The sequence below is a fragment of the Branchiostoma lanceolatum genome, chromosome 19, assembly GCF_035083965.1.
Source record: "Branchiostoma lanceolatum isolate klBraLanc5 chromosome 19, klBraLanc5.hap2, whole genome shotgun sequence".
NCBI classification, from domain to species: domain Eukaryota; kingdom Metazoa; phylum Chordata; class Leptocardii; order Amphioxiformes; family Branchiostomatidae; genus Branchiostoma; species Branchiostoma lanceolatum.
In genome coordinates, this window is record NC_089740.1 from 5,020,745 (window position 1) to 5,035,787 (window position 15,043).

Here is a 15,043-nt window from a genome sequence, read left to right on the forward strand (position 1 = left end):
GTTGTTCCTAGTCCCTGTTCTTTGTCTACGATCACACATGTCCAGCTAATACAACTTGTAGATTATTATTTCGTGTTAACTTCAAAGATACAGACATGATTGTGCTATGGCCCGGATTCTTTACACGACTTACCTGACTCCACCCAGGTGTGAACTTCGGCTGAGGAAGGTCGTATTGAGGTCACCTGCTGGCACCGAACGGCAGCCGCCCAGACCCTTGCGACAGTTCCACAAAGTGCAAGTGTGGAGCAAATATGTATCTGTTCTGTATTATATGATTGTAAACCCTGCAGCAATCCAGCACTGGCTGCCATTGCACGGGTAATTTCTGACCAATAAACCATTATCATATGCCATTGTAGGTCTCCTGATGACTTGGAACAGCTACAGATGATATCAGCATAGACCTATCCGCATGAAGAAATTTTGATTTAACCCCCCCCCCACCTTTCCATCTACTGTACAAGTCCTCTATTCTATCCCTTTGGATTTTTTCTGTAATGCAAAATGAATACGAAGGCATAACGGGGAGGGACTTAGATATGGATAAGTATATACCTTTCCATCCTTACTTCGGGCAAATAAGTTGAAGGGGTCGATACAGATTTTGTCTTCTTTACCAAAATTTTGTTAACAACACAATGGCCCACTGTACAATGAGAGAGGTAAGGTTATGTAAACGAGGCCGTTAAAATAAGTTACTTAACTCGCTTCAATTTTCAGTGAAAAGACAACTAAAAACCCAAGCGTCAGCACTAAAGTACTTCTACCGTTGGACTTTAAATCTAATTGTACTGAACAGTCATTCCTGTTTTAGGCTTAAATAGATTAAACAGTGAGCGTTACTTGGCATGCACAAACAACAAATTAGAAGAAAATTGCATTGAGGACATCCTATTACACAGGACACAGTTGCTAATTTGTTTGAAGGACATTAGAGACACGACAGGTCTGCTCCATTCAATGACTTGTCCCTCTTTGCAACGCATTCATTTTCACCACGCTCCCGAATGAATATTTGGTGCGTTCTAAACCCGTGATAAAGGCAACCCTATACATGTATTCACTTAGAAAATGCTCAAGAAAAGCACTGACGGCAGTAAAGCATTTCTTGAAGAATAGACGGTAAAATGACTACATAGTTTCATTACATCATGGAACGTCGAACTAGCCATATCGTTATTAGTACAACAGAAGGTTTTCATATACGAAAAAATGACAATTGACCGGCTACAATAATAATAAGTTTATTGCAAATAAATAGATATAGCTGGCATTTGTGTATTGAAACCACGAATATTCTTATTTCTGCATGGACCTCAGTCATCACTGAAACAGATGAATAACAACGACAACAACAACAAAATTAACAATATCTTAGTGTTGTCAGATAATCGAAATTCAACGCTAGTAATTTTGTTTACAGTAATCATTATTTAAGTTGAGTTAAAGAAAGTAACATTATTCAGCATGTCAAAGACAAAATGTTTCTTAGTCGTACTAATCTTAAGGTTTGCCGAGTTTCTTATTCTTCACCAAGACGTATAGATAAACACTACGTAAATATGAAAAACAATGCTCACCACGTCAACAGAGTGCCATAAAAAGAGTGCCACACCGTTCAACTTCTTAATCTTCTGCAAGTAGGAAGAGTATTGATGCAAGGAGCATCCCTTCTCTTTATAATATAATATCGACGAAACAAAGCTAATGCCAGAACATCATAGTCTCTTTAAATGCAAAGATGTGAATTCCAAGTATTAGAAGCAAAATACCAGATATCTTCCGGTTAGAAAAACATATACTTGGATTAATAAACCAAACGTCAGACAATCAATGATATAGAGGAAAACTCATTGGGAATAATTCCTCTTGTGTCTAAATCTGCACCAACACATAAACCAGTGGTACTAGACAATGCAAAAAGTAGATACTGAAACTTTCACTACATTGAAAGTTTTGATGTGTAATGAACACACAGCAAATCCAAGCGACATGGACACCGCAAAAAAACAGGATGTAAATCTAGAATGCTTTCCAACTACGTCAACCTAAACAAGAACAAAAAGAAAAAGATTGATTGAAAATGAAGGGTCTAATAACTAATGATTTCGGACACTATGTAGAGAAGAAGATGTGTATGATGGTAGGCACCCTTCCATCTTTTCAGATGATGGTAGCACTCTGGATTTGGCAGCTTCTCATGTGTATGATAATCACCCATTATTCAAAGACTTCTAACAATGTCATCTTTAGATCAGCTCAGTCTCCCTATATAATTATCTTCGCCGAGTACTTGTACTCGGAGAAGATTATGTTTTCGGTTGAAAAATCTGTTGGGTGGGTTCGTATGTATGTCAGGATCATAACTCAAGAAAGATTTAATGAATCTTTATGAATTTTGGTAGGTGTGTAGAGGTTGTGGAAAGGAAGGTCAAGTTCGAAAATGGTTCACCTTGCGTTTTTCAACAGTACTGCAGCGGACTTTGCATTTTTTGTGTTTGTTTGTGGGCAAAAAAGTGACGGAAACGTTAATGGATCTTCATGATTTTTTGCAGGCGTGTAGATGTTGTAAAAACGGAGGTCAAGTTAAAAAGTGGTTCCCCTGGCATTTTCCGTCGGTACTGCAGCGGGCTTTTTGTGATGTGTATTTGTATGTCGCCAGCATAACTCAAGAAGCTGTTGATGGATCTGTATGATATCAAGTGGATGGGTAGGCTTTACAGAAAGGAAGGTCAAGTTCGATAATGGGCCTTCTAGCGGGTACCTAAGGTACTGCAGCGGAGCTTCAAAAATTTTGGGGCATATTTTCTGAAAGTGCTATGGCCATAATTTTTGTGTGGTAGATAGTTCATGCCACAGAAAGTAAGTTCTGTAAATTTGGGCCCCCTAGCGGCTTGTTTAGAACTGCAGTGGGTGTGTTTTTTTTTACATTCGGACATGAATAATTTGAGAAGGGGTCTACAGATCGTCGTGATGTTTGGTATGTAGTGAGCTCAGATGGTACTTTACATAATCAATGACTAATTATGCAAATCAGGAGCTTATTTGCATGATTAGTAAGGAAAGTTTGTTAACCCACTGCATTTCATTATGGGACATGGGACAGTGTCAGGTCATGTAAACAGATGGCCTTGCATAAACGTACATGTAGGTCAGATAAATAAACAGATGAGGTACACACTTTTCTCCAAGCAGAGGTGTGGGTCCAGCTGGTTTTTAATGTGTTCAGTTCAGGCATTTTTGTTCAACACGGTTGGCGACTTAACTAAAGAGAACAAAATAGAAAGCCTGACAAAAACCCCTAAAAACACGTCAAAAACCAGCCAGACCCACACCTCCGCTTGGAGAGTACACTGAACCAAAACTGCACCACTGTCAGGTGCGGAAAAGTCACATATACTTTGTCTTTCAAGATGTGTATGATTTGGAATAAAGATTTATTCTATTCATATATATTGACTGTAACATTTCATCATCACTTTCAACTTATAACACTGCAATATTGAACCTTTGTGGCCCATATGATATCAACATACTCATATATTTTCATGACCAGTTATAACATATATAAGCACACTAGACATTTATACTAGTCCTGTACCACCAAATGATTTTTAAGCCTTTCTAGCTAATAGTTTATAGACTGGACTCATTCGCCCCATCATAACTTCCAAATGGTATGGTGCATTATCAAATTGGCAGGGGGTGATAAGCATGTAAATATTAATCACTCTCCATAATAAGCCTTGATTATTTGGCGAAGATAAAGTGTTCGTGGAACTCTAGTTTGAAAATAAATTGAGATATTTACGTCTCAAGAAGATAACTTTCTTTACATGTGTGCTAAGTGTCAAGTCATTTGATATTAAAACGAGTCTGTTATGAAGTCATGATCACCTGCATTACTTTTGGACTAACCTTAGTATTTGACATTGCATAACATTACACGATATTGTAGCGCATTGTGTCAATACGGTAGCATAAACATGACGTATGCAATTACTTTTTTTAGAACTATCAACGTACAACAATCCCCACTACTAAACAACCACGTAAAACAACCAAGTGTGACTGTTTCATGATTTTATCCAGTTGCTTGAGTAAGTATTTTAGGCGTATCTTACTACCTGGAGGTCTAACCTTCATCAAAGTTATTACAAAGGTCTACCTGCAAAGACTTGGACCTCGCACAGGGTCATGGTTCGGGCAGAACCGGGAAGACGAACGCCGACGTACCGCCCCGTCATCCCTTGACAGGAGATAGTAATGGACGGCTGGTTAAGGTCGATTCGATGATCACCTCCACACTTGGGGTTCGAGGTGACCCGGGATGAATCCCCGATGTAGATATTGAAGGGGTTGAGTCGTTCCGCGCAACAATCCTGTCGGTTGAAGATGACCACCCTATAGACAATGATGGCAAAGCAATAACATTACGATTTAGGGTGTTCTAATGTCATAAAGGGCCACATAAACATTCGTAAACAAAGCATACAACTTACTAAAAAAAAATGTTAGCATGAATGTCCATCTGCGTTGGCATTGTCAACAACTAAATTGTGACCCCCCGACGGCTTTGCTGAGTGGTTGATAAATAAGTCCTGACGTTGATGTCACATCTTTGCATGATCACGTGACTTGAGTTATTGGTATTTCGATTCTTAAAAAGGCTGTTGTAGGTGATTTTTTGTGGTGTTTACAGTTTAGTCCTTGACAATAATTGAAGATTAAGTCAGTCCTGCTCGTACCTGCCAATGGTGTACGATTGTCCAAGATCCACCCGCCAACGGGGTTCATTCACCCATTGTCCGGTGTGTGTGCAGGTATTCTCGTAGTAGTCACCAGCGGTGTTCCCATCTACCGCAAGCCCGGCAACCATACCCGACTGGGTGCTTGATTGGGCCGCCGTTTTCCCTTGCGCGATGTTGAAATCTGCCCATGGAATAAATACCACCAATAAAGATATCTTATTTACCAAAATGACTTGGCTGAAACGTCTTGCGTAAACATAACGACATTCTCCTCAGTTTTGCTGAAAAAATACGTGTATTTAAACATGTAGTGTGATCTTGTGATGTTTTTTGCTGATTTTGTCTCTTCTATGTAGTTTTACTTTGTGTTTTGTGTCCGCCTCTTTGCGTGTGTTTGACGCACTTTGTGAAAGTTTGTATTGAACTTTGAATACTGTTTCCAGGGCTAACCCTTTGTAATAGCCTTCGGCTAGTTGGGTAGTCCTGGCTGTACTTTTCTACAGTCGAATAAATCAAATCAAATCAAATCTATTGGCCTTGCCTGGTTTGCAGACGAGAATCTCTACCCTCATGGCGATATAGTAATTCCAGGACTGAACCACGAAACGCACATAACGGGCATCAACAGCGTAGTCCAGTAGGTTTGTTACAGGGCTATCAGCGTTCGTGTTGCCTGGGAAGACCTGGGAGGTAGATAAACAAATTGATACAGGTAGAGCACGATAGACAATTTACCAACACATCACTTGATATAGAAATCAACGAAAGATATTAAATCCTCTTTACTTAAAATGCTTGCGTCACAATTAACGTAAAAACACAACAAGCAACCATCGTGTTATTCAATGAATATGAATGTTTGTACAAAATATGCATCCTTCTGATGTTATTGAACATCAAATCTTAAAAATCATACTTCCAGTTCTAGATTCCTGCCGCCGCGCAGTCGTATTAATTTCTGCTCATGACGTCATAATAGACACGGCAGCGGTTCACGTTGCTATGACGTCACGGGCGGACGTTAACTTGATTACCAGGCGACCGGAATCAAGAACTGGAAGTGCGATTTATGAGATTAGATGTTCAATAAAATCAGAAGGATCATGTATATTTTGTACAAACGTCTGTGTTCTTTTAATGATGTTGTTATGGCTGAATCTTCTCAGGAATTCAGAAATGTTGAATTGAGGTGACCTGGACACTTTAACATACCTTTTCGGAGCCATATGTCGTCCAACAGATACCATCTTCACTGAACTGTAGCTTGTAAGACCTCACCCACGCACCCCAAGTCCGGCCGCTACCTTGAAGGATGGTGCCCATCACTCGTTTTATTTCTCCTACATCTACCTAAAAGACCAAGTTAATATTTTTCTAGAGTGCCCGCAAAATGTACGATATCTATCTATATCTATCTACAAACAACATACATCGTTTGCTACTATTGATTGATACTAATCATAAGCTTTGACTTGTAGTAACATGTTATCAATGACGCACATTCATAGACTTCCCTACCAAAAATTTCTGAGGGAAAATTGAGACGGAGACACTGCTGTCGTGGCAACAACATTGGTGCATAACACAGGACATGGAATTACCGTTAATTAATTCCATGGAAAATAGTCACTGTCTCAACTGGTAAAATACAAATGTTTGATCAACGTATTCATACCTGCAACCATTCTCCGATTCTCTTATTTGGTTTCGGTACCCAAAAACGGTTAAAAGGAGCATTCAACCGACCGTGGAAGGGAGCTCGGTTGGTAAAGGACTTAGAGGCGGAAGCAGTGATGCTGTCATCTGGTATTGAACCTGATTCCATCCCGAGTGGCTGTGGATTGTCACAAGCTGCGAAGAAAAAAAAGTAACATAAAAATGTGTTTTAGAACATTTGTTGTAAAAGGATGCTACTATACTGTACAAGTGACCAGTAGGCCTAAGGAGAAAAGTGTTTCCGGTTACAATGCTAAAAAATTAGGGTCGGTAGGGATTCGTTTTTTCTCCTTTTTTTTAAATTCAGCCGAAGTAATCCAACAAATCCAGTTTATATAGTGCACATAGATTTAGGCGGTGGAAAAATGTACGGGAAGTCACATAATTTCACATAGTGGGTGCACAGGAAACGTCACATGAAGATAGCGTGTTTCCACATTTGTAATTTTTCTTGACCGTTCAGGGAAAATTTGAAAAAATGTGATGCAAATAATAACATTTTTTACATTTCAGTGTCGTGCTTCAGATATGTGACATGAATGTTTTTTTTTATTATCCGCCAACTCAATGCTTTGGGCGTAACTGTGCAAGGACAACCCAATGTTAAAGTCTGTAACACTGACAATGCTACGTGGGAGGTACATGCACTTCCGGCATTGAGTTGTACCGCGACATTGAGGATTTTGAACTAAAAAGAATACTACCAAAAATGACAGACGGGAGAGGCGCAAACACGCTGGAACACATGAGGTTAAGACTGTGGTTTAAGGAAAATATCCCCTCCAAGAAGGGAAAGCAACAGCAATGGCCAGCTTTTGAATTTGTTTTGTCTAGTCATCCACCGTAGACTAGAGTGTCAAAGGCATACCTGGATTCGCAAAGACTTGGACCTAGCATAGTGCGTGGAGCTAGCTCCATGGAGGCGATTAGTGCAGCCCTGCGGCAGATTTCTTCTACCTCCCTGGAGCTAGCTCCACGCACTATAAATGCATATATATGGTTCGGGTCAACTTCAAGAAAAATACATAAACATGGTTCATGGCACACAAAAAATTGCAAAAATTAATCCGTCTAAAGTTTGTCTATACTAGAATTCTTGATATAAATTGTTAAACCCTTGTCCTGCGGGACAAAGGCAAAACTTTAGTTTTGTTGCTGGGAAAATGGTATGGCAAAACTCCGTGTAAGAATGTCGTATCAAAAAAAGCTAAATAAACGTAAATACGTCTACAATACTGCAATTATTGCACCAAAAAAAACGTCGTTCGGGTGAACGGAAGGGATCCTATGAATATGGCATCATTTTCGTATCGAAATATCGTATTTAAAAACGTACCTTCAAAAAGTAAAAATACGTCAACGATATACGCATTTTTACAACAATGCATGGAGTCACCTGGTGATTTTACATGAGAGGAAAATACACGTAACGTTATCAATTATCGTCCAATTTATTCAAAACTTATTTATCTTAAAACCGCGCGGACAGAGCCAAATGGGAAGAAATATCAGCACTTCTAAAAAGAAAATGCATGGTCTGTAAGTTTCTCTCCGTCTGTTTCGCGCTGTTTAACGCTGTTCAACGGCTGTATTTATACTGAGGTCTATGGTAAACAATTGTGCCAGGTTACCCATTATTGTCCACTTCCGTCTTTCTCCTTCTAGCGTTATACTGGAAAAACATAGACCAGAAGAAATGTACATAAACTGTCCAAAGTAGTCTACAGACAAATGATAGTAAAGTCACTGTGTTTGTCCCACCGCTTACTTGACGCGATGGAAGAAAACAATGTTGTGCATTTGATTTCACCGCCATGAGCGTCACGTGGCGTTCACGTGATAAAAGTATGGCCATGATGTTTTGCGGTGCAAAAATGTACCATCGGTGCGGGGTCGCTAGGTTGTTTAAAACCCTCCTAAAAATGGTAAGAGTTTCAAACTTCGTATTGCCATGGATAGTCTGAACATCAAAGGAAGGTTTAACGTCAGCTACTTTTAAAAGGTAATACCTATATATCGTGTAAGTTAGAAAAACATGATGAAGTACGCGGTGTCGAATCAAATATGAAATACTAGCACGTCATGATCAGGAATGACGCTTCCGTGCAACTTACTGTTACTGGTTCAGGAGTTTATTCTGTTATGTCGCTGGATATAAACCTATTTCACTGTTTTGTATAAAGGAGAGTCATGACTAAGGATCATATTTATGACGTTCTTGATTGAACCTGAGAACTGACTTTGGCAAAATACACCTCGACATATGGACATGACCCAAAGTGGACTATAACTGGTAGTGGTAGCGTTACGTAAAGTGTGTTCAGGAAGTGCTCTGGTCGTGATTCTTAAGTGACGGATAGTTCTTTGGGCAGTGGTTTAAGTTTGGGCTTACAGATTTCTATATGTAAAACAATATCGTCTTGACAGTAAAAATGTGTTTATCTAAGGAGTATACTCCATTAGATGCAGCATCGTAGACGTATTTACGTTATTTAATGTACCTTTTTGAATAAGAAATTTTGACACGGAAATGATGCTATGGATATCAGTCAGGTGCACTCAGAAAACATAGTATGGATGGAGCCTTACCGGGTGCTGGTGTGTTCGGACAAATCGGACCGGGTTGGGGAAAACCTAAGGTATTAAAAAAAACACTTGTCAGAGTTGCTCATTATTGTGTTTGGTACAGTTGGCTAAGTTTGAAAGGAAATAGAACACGCAGGGCATGGCTTGAATTGTGAATAACGGTACAAGTACAACCGTACAAGAAGAACCCAAAGGGAAATCCTAAGGTATGTAACCACATTGACAATGCTACTTGGTAGCGTTACATGTAGATTTTTTTTGAGTGTATCAATTATAAAGTATTTATTGTAGCAGTGATTAAATATACCTTGATCTAACTGACAAACGAATCCTCCAATATGAGGTCGAAAATTTCTAACTTTCAAGAATGAATAGCTAGTTAGATTATCACATATAACTTATATTTTCATTAAGTTTTGCAACCTTTTCATAATTTACAAAAGAATATCTTCGACAAGCTTAAAGTGTAAGGGTCATAATGATAATGATTATTGAAATGAACAAGTTAGGTCTTTGGAGTTTCGGTAAGTTTTTTATTACAGGTTTGCGATAGCCAAACCTATAAAGCTTTCGTTGGATTTTGATCACGTGGTCTATGGACGCCGCCATTTTGTATCCCATAATGTGAAATGGTGTATGGTGCGTGGGAAGTGGTGACGTCATTACAGGTTTGCGATAGCAAAGCCTATATTGAGTTATGATGTGATGATTTTGACGTGGAATGTGATGAGCGTGTTGTTGCGGTCTTGTCGGAAATATATAGGGACGACAGCCATAGCAACAGTGAATGATTAGTATGTTATAATTAATAGGATGGTGGTATTGATGTGTCTATTTTGACATGTTATGAGCGTGTCGTTGTGGTCTTGTCGGAAACATGGGGACGACAGCCACAACAACAATGAATGATTAGTCTGTTTTTATTATTTATTTACTTTGAATCAATAGGGGGTGCTATATGTTTGTGTGAAATACCTGGAACGATTTGGCAGATGAACGATTTGGGCCTAGAGCATGGGGAATCGTTCCATCCAGTTTTATCAGACAGAGTCCGGTAGTGAGCACAGTCTTCCCCACCGTAAGCGTTATTTGGCTCTCCTTCACCCCACGAACTGTACTCCCCCAGTGCGGTACCGTCTATCCACTCAAACTGTCCTTCCTCGCGCTGATCGTGCAGGCCGAACCAGGCAGAAGTGCTGACGGACTGGTACAGGGAGATCAGGAAGGCGTTAGTCTCGTCGTCTCGGGGCATGGCAAGGGTACCGCCGTCTTCACGACATCTCGCCGCCGATTCGCTGAAGCTCTTGCGTGTGCTGAAGACCTTGTAGTAGATTCCGCGCCACTTTGTATAACCGTCAGGAAAATGTTCTGGAGAACGTTCTGGATCAAGATCAGAAACAGGGACGCATATTGGTGATGTTGACATGGCCCTAATGTCCACATTGACGCGTCATTACACCGAACAAAATGTAAGATCTTGTTTTCTAATGTTCATACACATATGTACGGACAGAAAAAAATCGAAAAGAGTCTGTACTAATCGCCTAGCATAGTGCTGCACTAGCTCCGTGGAGACGATTAGTGTAGCCCTGCGGCAGATTTCTTCTGCCTACCAAAGCTCCACGCACTACAAATACATATATATGGTTCACGTCAACTTCAAGAATATTACATAAACATGGTTCACGTCAACTTGTGGAAAAAATAACCTCCATGGAGGAAGCTCAACGCACTATGAATGCATGTATATAGTCACGTCTTACCTGAATGTCATCCTTTTTAGTTCCAGGCTCTGCTTTTATAGAACAGTGAAGGCAAAGCCTGGAACTAAACAGGATGACACCTTCAAGAAAAAATGACCTCTACAGAGCTAGCTACATGGAGGCTATCAATGCAGCCCTGCGACAGATTTTTTCTACCTACATGGAGCTAGCTCCATGCACTATGGATGCATATACATAGTCCTTCAGTCCCAATACAACTTTTAAGCCTTTGTGTATAAGTTCTCGTGAACGATAATACCAGCTCCGTTGAGCTGGCTCTACGCAATATGAATGTAGATTCGTGGTTCACGTCACCCTCAAGAACATTTTTTTACACCTCTATGTATATAATTTCTGATGAACGATAAACCAGCTCCGTAGAGATGGCTCCACGCACAATGGATGCAGACTCATGGTTCACGTCACCTTCAAGAAAAGTTTTATACCTCTTAGCTCCATAGAGCTAGCTCCATGGAGCTATTAGTACAACCTTGCGGCAGCTTTTTTCCAGCTCCGTACAGCTGGCTCTGCGCACTACGAATGCATACTTATGGTTATCGTCACCCCAAGAAACTTTTATATGCAAGATAGATATTACAAAAGTCTACCTGCAAAGACTTGGACCTCGCACAGGGTCATGGTTCGGGCAGAACCAGGAAGACTAACGCCGACGTACCGCCCCGTCATCCCCGGACAGGAGATAGTAATGGACGACTGGCTAAGGTCGATTTGATGATCACCTCCACACTTGGGGTTCGAGGTGACCTGGTTGGAATCCCCGATGTGGATGTTGAAGGGGTTAAGTCGTTCCTCACAGCAGTCCTGGCGATTGAAGATGACCACCCTGTAGACAACGACCGCAAAGTCATAACAATTAAGGGTTAATGACCCGCCCCGAGGTGTATATGGTGTCATAACGCATGGCCATGTGCTATAACCACCGAGGTGGTTTTATGAGGTGGTGATAGCACATGGCCAGGCGTTATGGCACCATATACACCGAGGAAGAGGCGGGTCACTAACGTTATCATCATATAGCCTATCCAAAGTGACCCATATAAGGGTAAACAATTCCTGTATGACGCATAGATCCCTTATACTATTAAGAATTAACATTTGTCCTTTTTGAACAGAAGATGATAGATACGTTGATGAAAGTTAGACATCCAGGTAGTAAGATACGCCAAAAATAATTACTCAAGCAACTGGATAAAATTTTGAAACAGTCAGACGTTTCAGACAGCATCCACTGTCTTTCGTCAGTGACTAACGATAGGACTGAGAACACCAGGTTTATACCGAAACTCTGAATAGGTATGTTAATGAGGTTAAGACAAATTAGGATGTCTTGAAGTAGTCTTCAAAAGAAGATTAATTCAAGACAAAGTGGATAGATTTCATTGTGAAAACAAGCATTTCTACAGATAATATTTGATAACATTGCAATATTGGCATGCAAAATCTTTTTCAAATCTATTATCTATTATCATTGATCATTCCTCCCTGCTGACAATGCTGTGGGTGGCTCCACTTACAGTTCCGCCCGTTTAGATTTGACTTGTATTGAAATGGTTTATTCTATTTTGTCATATGCTTGCAAAAGATTTGATTTATTTCAAGATAGTTAACATTTTTGGGAACAAATAAACACTATACGAATGATAAAAAAAAGATAACCTCCCCTCTACATAATGGGAGGAATGATGATCACAGGTGTGTTATGGCATCATAACACATGGGTAATGGAGGCTTCTGATTGGTCGACGCCACCTGGCTATGTGATAATACAATTTAAGGTCTGTTACTGAAGGGTTACACTAACATTCTCAAACTGACAAACACAGCATCAAACTAGAAAAAAAGAATGTTGAAGATTAGCATGGCTGTCAATTTGCATTGTCAAGAACTAAACGGTGACCCCCAACGGCTCTGTTGGGCGGTAGATGAATAATTACTGACGTCACATCTTTGCCCGATTACGTGAAATGCATTATTGATCATTCGATTCTAAAGAAGGCTGCAGATGATGATTTTGAAGTGTTGGTCACAGTCTTGTCATTGACAATAATTGAAGATCGTCTTAACTGCTCGTACCTTCCAATGTTGTACGATTGTCCAAGATCCACCCACCAACTGGGACCATTCACCCGTTTGGCGGTGTGTGTGCAGGAATCCTCTTTGAAGTGACCAGCGGTGTTCCCATCTACCGCAAGCCCGGCATGCATACCCCGCCAGGTGCTAGATTGGAACGCAGTCTTACCTTGCGCGACGTTGAAGTCTGTTCATTGAATAAATCTCATCAATAAAGGTCCATGTTAACACCAATGGCTGTATATGACACAACACAGCTATAGAATTACCTATGCAGTGGCCCTTTTATTGGTGATTCGATCACACAGCATTGAGTTATGGAACTGGATTTTCCGTACCTGAGTCATTAACTGTTTTCGAGTTTTACACTAAGTCTTCTTTCTTTCATGAATTTCATCATTCATTCAACAAGTTCAGCCTAGTTAAGTTTGAGATAGTACATACAAAGATGATATTTGCCATTAAATACGATTCCAATGATATACACAGGTTTTCTTAGTATTTGTCAAGATGCTGCCATTAAAACAAGCGACAATGGTGCGATACCTGGTAATGGGGAGGTAGGACTGCACTCTTTCTTGGCCACGGTTTTCAGAGTGCGAGAAGTTCTGTTCACTGTGAGCTTTACCGCGTCGATCCTTGTTTTCACCGCTTCGAGTTTAGCTGTTGTGTAAAAGTAACCGTCAGAATTCCCCCTGTGTAGCATTCTAATTTTTAAAATTTGAATCGTTCTCTCTTGGGCATGCCATAACGTCTGATGAAAATGCTTTTGTAACATATAGCTGTTCCACTGAAAATACAAAAGGAAAATTATTTCCTGAATGCAGCAATATAAAAATCCATCTTTAGTCATCAAATGGTTCATTTTGTCTTGCATGAATGTCCTATGGCCCAGAGAAGAACTATCACTCCATGTAGTGCCGGCTTGAAATGCAGAATGATACTTTTCCTAAGAACTTTAACAGTAACTACACAGTAATAGATTGCAGTCTACAACATCTACTATATGTTCAGGTTGAGGTTTTGAATATCCAGTAATTTCAGCAATATTAAGATTGATGTGGGTTATTGAGGAGCACATAAAGAGAACATTTTAGTAAGCACTTACTTTTGAGTCGCGCAGCTTGTTGCACAGTCAGAACAGAATCTCCCCTCCCCAGCCAAAGAACGTAAACAAACAACAACAGGATTGTTGGGATGCGAATCATGCCGCCCATCCTCAATAACATGTAGCAGGCGTCCTCTACAGACCTAAGAACATACCTCACGAAATCCCCGAAACTGCCGGGTCTAGCCGAGATGATCACAAAAGTCAAGTCCTTTTCAAGCTTGCCCTGACAGACAACAAAAACCCCAAGCGACGACACTACGGTACTTCTACCGTAGGACTCTAAATCTAATTGTCTGGTACATTTATTACTGCTTTTGTGCTCAAATAGATTAAGGAGCTAGCATTACGTGGCTTGCACAAACAGCAAATTATCGAAAAACGGCATACCATTGTACAGACCACAGCTGCTAATATGTTTCAAGGCCATCAATGACTTTTTGCACCACATCCGCATTTCTTTGAACCACATCCGCGAATGAATATGTGGTACGTTCTATACCAGTGATAAAGACAACCCCATACATGGCATTCTTCACTTAGAAAGACCCAACAACAGCATTGATGGCAGAAAAGCATTACTCGAAGGATAGACGGTATAATGACTGTATAATGTCATCAGATCATGGAACGCCGAACTAGTCATAATGTTATTAATACAACAGAAGGTTTTCGTATACGAAAAAAATGGCCTGGTGGCCAGGGCTGACATTGGGCAGACCAGGGACCGACTTCGAAACCACCGGGTCTAGCATAGATGATCACGAACTCAAGTCTTTTTCAAGCTTGCCCTGCCTTACAGGAAACTAAAACCCCAAGCGACAGCACTACGACACTTCTACCGTAGGACTCTAAATCTTATTGTCCTGTACATTCATTCCTGATTTTGTTGCTTAAATAGATGAAGCAGCTAGCGTTACGTGGATAGCACAAACAACAAATTAGCAAAATAAGCATTCAAGGACATTCCATTGTGTAGGACAAAGTTGCTTATACGTTTAAAGGGCATCAATTACTTGGCCCTC

General features: G+C 40.3%; 1 protein-coding gene across 1 annotated transcript; it reads right to left on the minus strand.

Moving 5' to 3' along the window:
* Positions 1–4,157: 4,157 nt before the first annotated feature.
* LOC136425883 (uncharacterized) lies at positions 4,158–13,616 on the minus strand. The gene is made up of 9 exons (XM_066414813.1): positions 13,457–13,616; positions 12,914–13,097; positions 11,428–11,663; positions 10,032–10,436; positions 6,430–6,605; positions 5,967–6,104; positions 5,296–5,437; positions 4,752–4,935; positions 4,158–4,407 (listed from the first exon to the last, which is right to left on the minus strand). Exons 1-9 carry the CDS (start codon positions 13,614–13,616, stop codon positions 4,158–4,160), a joined length of 1,875 nt encoding a protein of 624 aa, XP_066270910.1.
* Between the last annotated feature and the right edge of the window lie 1,427 nt (positions 13,617–15,043).